Source organism: Vanessa atalanta, chromosome 19 (genome assembly GCF_905147765.1).
Source record: "Vanessa atalanta chromosome 19, ilVanAtal1.2, whole genome shotgun sequence".
NCBI classification, from domain to species: Eukaryota; Metazoa; Arthropoda; class Insecta; order Lepidoptera; family Nymphalidae; genus Vanessa; species Vanessa atalanta.
Window position 1 is genome coordinate 2,596,710 of NC_061889.1, and position 13,710 is coordinate 2,610,419.

General features: G+C 31.1%; 1 protein-coding gene across 3 annotated transcripts in view; it reads left to right on the forward strand.

Moving 5' to 3' along the window:
- Nucleotides 1-13,710, forward strand: part of LOC125071404 (fibroblast growth factor receptor homolog 1-like) — a 70,203-nt gene that overhangs the window by 48,968 nt on the left and 7,525 nt on the right. For all 3 annotated transcript variants that reach the window (XM_047681634.1, XM_047681633.1, XM_047681632.1), the window contains exon 3: nucleotides 13,033-13,189. In XM_047681634.1, the coding sequence (XP_047537590.1) occupies nucleotides 13,033-13,189 (157 nt within the window). The remainder of the gene's footprint in view (nucleotides 1-13,032; nucleotides 13,190-13,710) is intronic.

The window sequence follows — 13,710 nt, forward strand, 5'->3', positions numbered from 1 at the left end:
AATGACACAATTTGAATTCCTACATAAATATTCTCATGTGGGTTTCGCAGATATCTTTCAATAAATGTGGTTTATTGTCAAGTTATTTATACAAAACGCCAGTTTCTGAAATTATGACTACAGATTTACTAGTCTGACTAAATACTGAACGCTCATTGGTTATTTATTGCGTCACGAGATGCCATTGACAAATTACTATTCAGATCAAAGTTGAATAAATTAATCTAACTCAGAGTTTCGGAAATTGGAAGTTTATCTTTCACGAAAAATACAAAAAAGTCTTTATTAAATCCAATGAAAATTTCACATCATGCTTCAGATATTTTTTCTCATCTCTCGTACTTTTGTAAATTCACTTTCAGCTGAAAGCATTCGAAATGACCAAAAAGCAGGTCAATGCGGTTTATAAATTGAGGAAAAAATAATTAAATAACAATGAGTGTTGATCCGTCATCGTTCACCAGAACCTCAGTCCGAGTTCGGTGTGTTTGCGTCACGAACAACAATACGGGAGATTTGTTTACGTATGCACAATTGTTTATTGCGCACGCGCAGGACAAGCGCCAGGATTAATTTCATTCCACGATTCAAATCTTACATGTTAATTGATTTAAGAAAATTATACAGTATTCATACATTGTCATATTATTGATTGATTTAATAGAAATAATACGTGTAATAGCGAATGGCATTAATTACGAGATAATAATATACATGATGATAACAGCATATAAAAAACAAATATGATTCATGATTCTATGGAAGGTTGTTTTTATGAAATATGTAGGCAAATGGACCACCACCGTCCATAGACATTGGCGCCGTAAGAAGTTTTAATCATTCATAACAAAAGCAAAGTGCACCAACCTCGAAACTAAGTTATCATGTCCCTCATGTCTGTAGTTACACTGGCTCACTCATCCTTCAAACTAGAACACAACAACACTAAGAGTGTGCCTACTAACCTACTCAGACGGGCTTGCACACAGCCCTATCACCAAGTAAAATTGAAATAAATACTTAATATTTAAGAACTGTTGAAATAAATCGTAAATGTAAATTGTTTTTTTTTTTGGTTTACTCATATATCAGGTGTGACGTATTAATTACCACTTTACCACTCAAGTACCACTCGAGTACTACTAGGTACCTATTGGTTAAATCTCAATGGTATACTTTTCGCCATGCAATAATTATGTTTGATTCTTACCTCTTGGGTTATTAATTATTACCATACTCGCTTATGAATACTAACTAAATTGTAAATTAAGTTTACTGGTACTATAATTATTAGTATTAAGTAAGTGATAAATTTATGAAGCACATAGATTATGAGCGATAAGCGGAAAGTTTTGAAAGCAAAATCTAAAGATCTAAAATACAACCTAACCCCAACAATAGAATGACTACTGCATTATGGACTATCAACGAGTCGTGATAACGGGTGAAAGTTATAAATTCTAAACAATATTAGATATTCTAGTCGCCTTATTAGATCTGAATGTTATCAACAGAATCAAGTAACAATCATATCTGTTAATCTACACGATTCGTAATTGCAATTTAGTTAAACTAGGCGTAGACTTACTATATATGTATCATCTTGTCTTGTTGTATTTGTGTATTGTTTATTAGTGGTATGATATTTATTGTTGTTTTAGTTTGTATTTTAAATTGTTAAATCGAAAACATTTTTGTTTGATTTTCTAATTTTTGGGTAATATATTTTATATTATTATTTTCATATAGTTCTTCGTGTTAGAGATTCAGGATACTTTTGATCTAAATCAGTGTAACGATACGTACTTCATTATATTATTTATTTTCGATACAATTTATTTTATTATAATATATGCAGTAAATTTTTTGTAGCTGTTTATATGTTCATGCTCAAGTGGAGTGAAATTTTATGACATATATCCTAAATTAATGATATGTCTGTAAATTTATTTATAATTTTTCAATTTCCAACACCAAATAGTTCAGTTTCCGGATCCAATGGTATTAATACCAGGGATGGAGCGACCGTGACAAATGGTTTCCTTGGTCGCAGGATGTCTTCTTTAAATTAGCCGGAAAGGTTCTCAAAATAATCGAACTTAAAATGTTTGCTATACCAATTGATCAACGTGGCGGTCGTAATAATAGTGGAAACCAAAGACCAAAACGTGTAGTTATTAAAGCAACTCAAATAGAATATTCTCGAAAAGTTGGGCCACTATGTTTTTTTTTGCCTTATAGCAAGGACGAACTGGAGTGACAAATTTAGTCTTAAAAAATGTTCGTAGCGAAATTGTACTTGATTTATAAATATGCACACTAGAAATTTTCTCATTACTAACAACTTTAAAATGCGGATATCTAAGTTTCAACTTGGTAGCTATTTCTAGTGAACATCGATCAAGGAAGCTGGTTGGCCAGGATAATAAAACACTTAAACGTCAGAATGTTCAAATTAATGTTCGTCAAGACTAAGAAAACAAGTAAGACTCTGTTAGGAATACTAAAATAGACTTTATGTCGAAATGTATTACACTAGATTACACTGACTAGTATCAGTAATGCGAGTATAAGAGACACTTAATAAATAGTCCTTAATTCAAATATTGTTTATGTATATACAAAACATATAGTCATAAATGATGGAATTTAGGTTGTGGGTTTTTAATTCCGTCTACTAGTATTATGCCTTCAAAATAAATTGAACCTGCAATCTTGACCGCAGCGATCAATCTCTACCGTGTCTTCTCCATCGCACGTGATATTGGCGAAATAAACTGTGCCCTTTTTGGCACAAATAAAAGCCAAAAAAAAAATGTTGGAAAGAAACGAGATACAGGATAACAATTGAAAGTCTTCTAAAATATGAATATTCACCAAAAACACTGTAAAATTGTTGGATTAAATACCAAAATTCTTAAAAAAAGAGAAATAATCAGCTAAGTTGTGAGACATTGTACAGCTAACACTTAAAGTATCAGCTACTGCAAGATTCATAAATATATGCGTTACTAGACCTACAAAGCTTTTTTGGTTAAGATCCTTCTCGAGCGTCAGAACAAGTCACTAACGTTTCATTACAATAGGTTGAATGATTTATAATTATTGAAACGCATAGAGGACAAAACATTCATTTATTGAGAAGGTGAAGATTCGTTTTGTTTGTTGAATTTGAATGTAAATTAACATATTGATAGCTTTCTAACGTTCTTGTTTTCACTTAGTTCTTCTGGACATTCCAACTACGAATATATTAAGAACTAAATTATATGTGTAATTAAATTACAATGTTTACTAATTTTCTCCTAAATTCACGTCCAACAATTCCTGTACTTCTGTTAGATTAGAGAAATAGATGCGCGGGCGTCGGAAACATCTCGCGCCACGAGCTGATCTAATGACGGTCAATTACGAATTACGTAGATACGTCTGGGTGTTACGTTATATCAAAAATTTCAAGCCGGGATTGTTTGTGATTTTAAAACTTAACGCTGAAAGAAATATCAGTTTATTATATACGTTGAAATGTATGTAAGTAATATTATTTAATATCTTATATTATTTATTTATATTAATTTGAATTGTCATAATTATCCCTCTCTCTTTTATATTTTAAAGTCATGTGAATTATAAATATAATATCATCAAAATAAATCAATATACAAGTGTTTAATGACATACCTTATTGCCATGAAATTTTTATACCTCGAACAATTCTTATGAATTCGAATTCGAATGAATCGTGAACTTTCGATGAATCAGTGCTGCTATTGACTTAAATAAAATATAAGTAATGCGTTTCACGTGTGCCTTGACTATTTGAACCCGAACATATTCCATGAAATCGATTTCCCACAAATCAAACTAATTGAAAGCATCCAAAAGAAGCGCACGCGCACCTCTATAAATAAAACAAAGATGGCGGTCGACCCTTCGTACGCGGTAGACAAAAAAATATTTAAACCAGCGTCTGTAAACGGTTTGAAGCTATTAGCAGAAATGCTGACGCCATGGGGCTTTGTTAACAAGATGTTTGGAATAACAACAAGATAACCGTTGTCAGAATCTACTTGCCTTAAACGGAAGTAATCTGTAAGAATTCTAGTTGGCAACTGCTCGTTGACGAAATTTAATACTAATCACGTGATGTCCATTGATTATGTAAAAACAGCCAGAAATTACAGACATTACAGAAATGCTTATTTACTTCTTACGAATGTCAAATTATGACAGACAGTTCCAATGAAAGCTTATGACAGAATTAATCGTCCGTTATACAACCTCTTTAAGAAGGCCGGTAGTAAATTAATAAAACAAATCATTCTCTACGCTCCTGTTGTAAGGATTATAATTTGTAAGCCGCATACGAATAAGGAACACTAAATCGTAGACGAAATCCGAACAGAGGAAACGGATGTGTCGTTGTCGCCTTTTTAATAATTCTTTTTTATATTACGGTCGCGTCTACGATTGTAGGAATTAAAAATAAATATCTCTTTTCATCTTCCCGATGCGTATGTCGCGCTGTGGCTTCCTAAAAGAAAATTCGCTTTTGAAGATCCTTCTCACAATAACCCATAATTCAAATTTAATACTTCTCTTCGATGTTAGCAATCATGGCGTTTAGAACAGTTGTTTTTTCACCGCTACACATGTTTTTAAAAGTTTTATCCTACTGAAGTTTTCTTTTTGTTTAGTCATTTACAATTTTGTTTCTAAATTTTGATGTTATGTCTTAAGATATTGTTGGAAATTAACTGTTAAATATACAAGTGAAAATTTTATTACAGTATTAAACAAAATTTCTAATGTTATTTATAAGCCAGGAAAATAAAATCATGTTGAAATTATGAAAAACAAATTATTTCTCAGACTTGGCTGTAAATTTAAAATATGATTGAAAGACAATTAGTCTGAAATGTTTTATCACTGCCAAGATGTTTGTTGTAGACGTTTTAATATTAGTTATGACAGAAAATTACACCATCGGTTGAAGAGGAAACGGAGCTATTTCAAAACGTCATACGCCAAAACTAATGTAACGGTAGTCATGCGACACCCTCAATAGCTACCAACTTACTTAATAAACTTATCACTTCTTTTAGTTCTTTATTTTCAGACCAATATGGACCATAATTCGATGGCAAGTTAATTTTCAGATGCAAAACTATATTTGTGCGATGCAGTATCGTTTTTAAAAACGACATCGATACTTGACGCCTCAAATCCCTCGTGTAGGTTTTTGGTGATTTTTTTTTTATAATTACATCAAACATTTAAAAGTTAAAATTAAAACACTCAAAAGACATTTTTTATATCTAGTTTTTATTCAGTAAGTGTAAATTATTAACATCGTTAAAATTTATTTTATCATTACGATCTTTACCTTTTTATACGAAGGTCCTTTTTGCATTGCAAGAGTTCGAATAGAAAAAATCTGTTATTTCATTTTAAAATAATATGTTACAAAAATATACTTCTAATATTCGGGAATATTTGCGTCGATGTCTTTACTAGTAATCGTTTATAATAGTCTAGGTAAAGGTAAGGTAAGGGTTTGATATAAGATGAAATATCTGAAGCAAACGCCTCTTAAGTTAAGTCCAACTCCAATCAAACTCTCCCCTAGACTGAAGCAATACATCCAACTTGGTCTTATACAGTAGCGTAATTTTTGTTAAAAAAAAACTATAGTATCTTATCAAAGGACTAATGGTATTAAGTATCGAATCAAAATTATCCTTTTCAATTTTAATTTTAGGTTAATGTTTCCTCTATTTCAACCGACGCATACATAGTAACTAATTTTCCTCAGTACAATTTATTTATACATCGAAGCCGTATTTCAAAACGACGTGTTTAAAACGGCACGCGTACACTATGCCTTTGTAACCACTTTTAATTGAGTTTATCTTAGGATCATCAATTGTGCCATTGACATTTTCTGAAAGGTCGTTGTTGATCCGACAACAGCTTAATGGCTTCCGAGTTCCTACAGGAACTTGTCCTGCGTTTATGTGTTGCTTGAGTTCGGAAAAGACGCCTAAGTAGGATGCACAGAAACCAATTAAAGCTAAGATTTTATTTGAAAATTTTCGTTTATATTTTTTTGTGTATATAATTCCGCACTAGAAGTTTCTGAAGCAATTCAGCTCAATGGGGTGTGAGGAACTATATATAACAAGTGAAATTAAATTATTGTTTTTTATTGGCCAATGAAGTTTGAATAAAATAAATGCTTGAATTCTTGATCAGTTGTTTATTGTCTTATTACCTGTAAGAATAAATTTGTTTGGATTCGAAAGAAACATTCAGACAGACAAATTTAATACAGTATAATATAGATCTAAAATACACGTAACTTAACTCTGTGGACCTTAAAACATTGTCATTAAAAAATTCAAAACTTAATCTTTTGAAAATGGAACAGCTAAGATTAGAAGTGTAGAAAAAAAAAATTCTATCTAACTTTTGTAAAAAAGTATATTACAAATTGTCCAGATTTAAATTTCGAATCGTAATTCGAATTTCAAATTTTGAAAGAACGTAGGGTATATTAAATATGAATAATCAATTTTTTGTTCTTTTATTTTCATTTTAATAACTAAATTAGAAGTTGAGTTATATTGCAATAAATCAATATATCACATAAAATAAATAAGAACGCTGAAGGTTTTTATTGATGTAATTTCATTATAAATAATTATTGTATTTAATGTCGCATGACAACAGAATTAGTATTTTCATTTACGATCGGATTTATGTCGAGTTTCGAATTTGTTTCTCACCGAATAACCTTGGTGGTGTCGTAAAATGATTTCTACGCCTTGGCTGTTTTCATAGTTTTTTACTAATTCTACACTTTCAATAAAAAAAAAAACTGTCCGCCATTGACACATTCTTGTAGCTTTCAACGTTGATATAAATGCTAACATATATTTATGGTTGAATTAATATTTTAAGGAAATATGCTAATTTATTTAAATTATTCAATAGATAGTACTATTTGAAAAATCCAAATTGTAGTGTAAAAATCATAATATTTGAAAAAAGAATTTCGAATTTATTCGAACGTCATTAATTTAAGATGCTTCTAATTATTCAAAAAAATGTTCTGGATATCATAACGAGATTTACTATGTCGAAAAAAGGTTTTAATACAATTCAAAATCGGTTCTTTTTTAAATCTAAAGAATAAATAGAAAGTAGGTAATTAAAGAGAGCGAATCATATTTCTATACTAATAAATCCGTCAACGAATGACGACAGATCTTTTTTTTCATTTAGTTCGGACCACGGTTCTTATAAAAGAAAATTATGAGTCGCGATGACATTCGGATATAAATACAACGTTAAGAGAGAAATAACGATCGTTGTATGAAAAATGAGACTTAGAAATACGGTATATGAAGCTAATCGTATCGTTATATTGAAAATGAGCAATGATGTGCCCTAGGCCGCTTAGAGGTCCTAATGAGGCCCTGGGGCAACAGAGGGGTGGCGCCCAATTATTATTTTCCAAATTAATTTGAGCAATTTCATTCCGTCAGCCAGGTTTATCAATAATTTATTTACAGATTAAGCCTTTTTCAATTTAAAATCATTTAAAACAGTAATGATTAAGCGTCAAAAATGCTTGTACATAGTTGTTTTTTTTTTATTCTATAAAATCTTTATTCTGGTATCCCCTCTCTAGTGGGGGCCTAGCGGCAGTTGCCTCGGCCCTTCCATAAATCCGGCTCTGGATGCCGCAAAACATCTATACGAATCTATACTATTATTATAAATGCGAAAATTTGTTTGTCTGTTGCTCTTTCACGGTAAAACCATCAAACTTATTTAGTGAAATATGGGATAAAGCCAGCTCTCCGCAGCTCTGTTCCGCAAGGCTCCTGAAAACACAAGAATTGTGATCAGTTAAAAATATTTTAAGAATACTTTCTTCCCGACAGAGACCGCACAAGTCAATTCTGTAAGTCGAGACTCGGCCTTACAGAATCACCCTAAAGCTTGGGACTTGCGTATTGTAAGGCCAACATCTGGCGTGAGTCTCAGCCCTCCCAACCAGTGACGCTGTCGAGGCCTAATCTGTAGTCTATATAAATAAATGTATACGTACATGTTATAGATTAATATGTTTCGACGCAGTTAAACCTATTACTATACAAATATATACATATATTTATTTCTTTATAGAAATGGTTTTATTATTAAGGACTTTATTCTAACGCGCCACTGGGTAAGTTGCACCAGAACAATTTCTATATCGCCCAAACTTTGCCATAGCAATTTGTATATCTGTCGAAACCGTAAGACCATTTTTAGGTAGTTTTTTGTATTTATATGTAAGACTAGCTGTGCCCGCGACTTCGTGTGCATTTGAATTTAATAAAAAAGCGTGATTTTATTATTATTTTACACATAATTCTAAAATAAAAGTAGCCTAATTTACTCCTTATTACATCAGCTATCTGCCAGTGAAAGTTCCAGAGATTAGCCGGAACAAAAAGACAGACAGACAAAAATTGTAAAAGATGTCATTTATATGCATTTAGTATAACGCGGTTATTTTAATATTACAAAGAGACACTCCAATTTTATTATATGTATAGATAAATATAATGTACTATGGATTATGCCCTTAAATAAATCCTATTATAATATAAACACGTCGAAATGTATCCTTGGATCATTTCCAAGCTGAGATTTCTAAATTTTTGTTACCTTTTTTTGTGTTCAAGACGTTGCAGCGTGTATGGTATGTCCAGGATAATTTTGAAGAAGCATCCCAAGAACGCTGTTTAATCATATTTTGCTATCCTTTTCCGAACCGGTGGTAGTTTAATTTGACTATCAGTAAGTAAGTGTAATGCTTCTATATTAAATAAAGGAATTTGAGTTTGAGTTTTGCTGTTTGCGGACCATTTGACTGTAATATTTACAGTATACTAGTTTAAACGTTCAATGATTATATTAATCTAAATATTAAAAAAAAAAAAAAAAAGAAAAAAAAATATATATTCTAAGATTTAATAACTGTTTTGAGGCAGTGTAGTTACAGAAAATCATAGATCTTATTGGCACTAAGACGATATAACAATTGGTCTTCCTAAGTTATAAATACTATCATAATAGCAAATGCACAGCAATGGCTTGTCAACATAAAAAAAAAGTATTACCCGAAGAAAGACATCATCACACAACAATAAATAAATTATCATAGTACGTCACAAATCACAGGATTCGAACAGCGAAAGATTAAAAAACACAATACCATTGTTCTTAATGATATCCCTCTCAGAGTACAATGTCTGTACAAATTAGTGATCTTCCTTGGACCGCATAATTTAATAACTTAGCCAATATAGCCGTGTGTGGTCCTACACACCGGTGAAAGTTGGTTCAAAATATAATTTATTATTTCAGAATTTGATGTATATAAATAAATATAAAGGCATCCACGACACAAGCTCGCTTAGTGTGGACGCCCCTGGAAATCGCGCCATGATATCACATCAGTAAAGTGTTATGGTTGTAAATGTGTTCCCTGTTAACATTAAGTTATTGCTGGTAATAAAGTATTTTTCATTTTCATTTTCATTTTCAAATATTTTTATATAAACGTTTAGAAAAATATTTACTTTAAAATTTTAATGAAAGCTATGTTTGTTCAGAACTGTTAAATTAATTTAAAATTATCACTTATATTTGCAGTATTTTTTTTTTCAAATAAAGACGTTAATCAAATCATTGATTTGAAACGAGATGATGTTATGAAGGAGTAGGTCGATGGCGGAACTTTTATCGTGATTAAACTTGATCAGAAATGTTTTTTTTTTTTTACGTTTTCAATGGAAATATTGCATAATAATTTAAAAAATATGAATAGTATACACTGAATAGCAATAAAAAGTGTATCTTATAAAAGTAGTTCAACAAATATAACTTCAATAGCACAGTGTTAATAAATAACATAGCAAAGAGGGTTCCGTTGTCTGAAAGTTATCATCAAATCATTATAAAATTGAAATAGATCCATTTCGGATAAACCGGTCTAAAACAAAAAAAGACTTTTGCAAATCTGTCTTCAGAGTTATACCCGAACATACATAAAAGAATATAAATAACCAAATTGGGAACTATAACTTGTTTTGAAGTCGTTTAAATAATAATATATAACCACCACCTTTATTTGACAGTGTTATATTTTTATCGATTAAGTGAGAATGTGTTAATTACTTAATGCAATATTATTTAAAATAATTTTTAAATCTTTCTAGAACAATAAAGAATACTTAGAAATTAGGAAACAATATCTTGTAGTGAATATTTATTTCAATCGCGAGAATTGCATTGAAATTATTTTTTTTATAAATTTTCGGTCGACTACATCCTTTCGGTTTTCCTGTCAAATACATTTGCCAATCATCGATGGAATAAAAATCGAACATTCCAGAGGATGGTCACACGTCCATATGTTCTCACGGAGTCGCTATTGTTTTTAAAAGAAAAAAATATGTGATTGAGTCTTGAGAAAGCTTTTTTGGACCCAAGGGCACAGGTTTGCATCTGTTCAACATGTGCAACACTAAAAATCATTTCGGAGCTTGCGAAAGAAATAGTGATGACGTATATCGTGATGATTATCGATAAATAATCGATTTTTAGTTTTCGATGAACACAAACCTGTTTTTCCCTCCATTAAATTCATATTTGGTATGAAATAAAATATTTTGTAAAAATAATACGTTTCGCTTAATTTAAAAAACTATATAAAACTGATCAGAAAATATTTAGAAAATTTATTAAATTCAGGATTAACAACGAAAAAGGTTTTTTACAATTTCACTTGTATTTTTATCGTAAATTATTATTCAAAATGTTCTGTATCGAATGAACGAAGCTCATCACTATCGGGCACCATAATTCACAGACCATAAATCAGGGCTGGTAAAGTCGACCGAGCCCACTTAAACAAAGCAATGCAACATTGTGACTTTTATTTGCACTTAAGGCCTAGCCTAACCTTGACTTATACTTGATGCTAATGACGTAGAGTCTTATATGCATTCGTATGAAATGATAAATTCTTTAATAAAAGATTCAGAGAATTTTGTTTAAGGTTTATCCAAAAACTATTACATAGATTAAAAATGCCCTTATTTTTAAAGTATGTGTTCCTGTTCCTGTGTTATATGGTGCCCTAATCTGAAACAGTTGCCATTTTTAAAGGAGATTATATAATAGGGCCGAAATACCGAACTTTTTTGACTGAGCCACCTCAATGAATATTGTTTTACCGTCCCGGAATTTGAACCCAGGGTTAAATATTTGCAGCCATGCGGCTCACTAGGCAGGCTTAGTAAATAATTATACAGTAATACAAGAGAAATTTCTTATTCGCCTGCTACTAATTTAATATAATTTCGCAATAATCACAGACATTATAGTCAACACGAAGTTGATGGTTAATTACTTAGCAGAAATAAATTAATAATTAACAGTGACAACCCTTTGAATGTTATAAAACATTCCGAGTTGGAACGAGGATTTAATTAAGCCGTGTTTACACAACTCATAATAAGTTACGTTAATCCCATAAAATGTGCAGTAACCTAAATGGTACACCACCGGCCAAAAATAATGCCCAAGTTTTTATAACCTCCAGTCAGGACTTATGAGGGTTAACGCGATATTTAGCGGACATAAAATTATATTTCGGCCATATGCAGCACGTACAAAGCGAATACTTTACATTTTATTTATTTCAAAACGACGTTTATGTCATTTTGTTTTTGTACTTCACAAATTTCAAGTTTCTTTTTCAATGTTTTTAATTAGTTTAGGTTTTAAGAAAAGGCAATCGTTAAAATTGCTTTCGGGTCTCGTTAGATAACCAATTTGTTATATGACGATACTTGTGTGTTTTTTTTTGTATCATAAAAGCAGTGTCGAAGAATTGATTTTAGTGTAAATGTTATTATTTGTACTAAAGTTATTTGATTGAGTGAATGCGTTCAGGGATTCAGTGAACTTTTTGTTCCATCTGCATATTCTGAAATTGACAATAAAGTTCATTAGTATACAAATAAATTCCTTAGTATATACTATATATAAAAATATAAATCAGGTGCATTAAGCCGTAGATTCTTGTCAAAATATGAGAACACTTGGGAATTTAAAAATATCTGATAGTGCTATTTTTATTAACTAATATATATCGTTGCTATATAACTACGACTGTGACAAGTTAAAAATATATTTATACCTCACCTTACACAAGTTTGTTCCAATTCTTATCACATATTTCTCAGTGTGCTAAAAGTGCATCTCGTGGTCGCCGGTGAAGGAAAGCATTGTGAGGAATAACATACCATTATTATACGATCTACTTATCTTATATATTTTTAACACAAAGCAAAGTACATGATAAATATTTAGATACAACAAACATCGAACATTAAAAGATAAACTACACCCCAATTTCACGCGAAGTGCTACAAAGATCAAAAATAAACTTTAAGTGCTCCGCCTCCAACAGGTAACGGAGTGCAATAACTTTCTCGCCTCGTGGATGCGTTAAAATTATATATTTGGGGCGAATTTATTGCCCTCAGGTGTAGCGTTGCAAATGTGTTTATTTTTATAACACCCCGTCATGCAAATACATGTGGTTCTGTGGAAAATATGGATGTTGAAAGGCATTTTTTTAATCACCATTTATATAAATTGAATGTAGATTAGACAGTATATTGGTTCTTTGATGATGATGTAACACTCTGTAAACGTCCTATTACGTCAACATTAATTCCACGAGACTTAAACTACACAACATGGTACATGACAAATGACAAAATTTCATTCGATACGCAAATTTCCTGAAAATGTTTTCCTATACGAGTTAAATATTATAATTTGAATTAAGAACGCGATAGTTCCGTGTATACTGAATTTCAATTTGATACTAATTATCTATGCGTGTTAGTTCAATTCAGTTAAGTATATATTATATGATATTTTCTCTTGTTTCAGACGATACATACACAGTAATAGAAGCATCGACGAATGAAAGACTGCGTCTTATTTGCGGACTGAAGCCGAGGAATCAGATACCGACGGTGCGATGGTTTTTAGATGGGAAACCCGTGGACGGACAGTCGAGACAGCGAATGATGCAACAAAAACAATGGTATGAATAAAAATCACATCTCATTAACTTTCTAGTAGACATTGATGATATTTTAAATTAATAAAATGATCATCGAATGGCTGACATGTATGACATCGTAAACAAATTAATTAACGGACGAATTTAATGTATATATATCTCGATTTGTGATGTAAATGTTTTAAAGATAAATCGCTTTAAAAAGCATATTACAAGTACGTATGTGTATATACGTTTATGTGTGCGTGCGTGTATCACTCTGTAAACAACAGAAACTAGAATATACAATAAATATAATATCATTATACATTCCTCGAATATATTTAACTAAACAAATTAAAGTTTAGTCTAAATGAAGTCGTACATATTTTACGTTTCATATCCTTCGCTTAAATAACAAGAATACTAAAAATAACGATGCACTAAATCCAACTCAAGCAACTTACATCAATATTTATGCATTTATATCCGAAGTTGAAATATACGCTATAATTCATATGCAAGCGGGCGTAACACGCGATTCCATTCGAGGCATTTGAAAA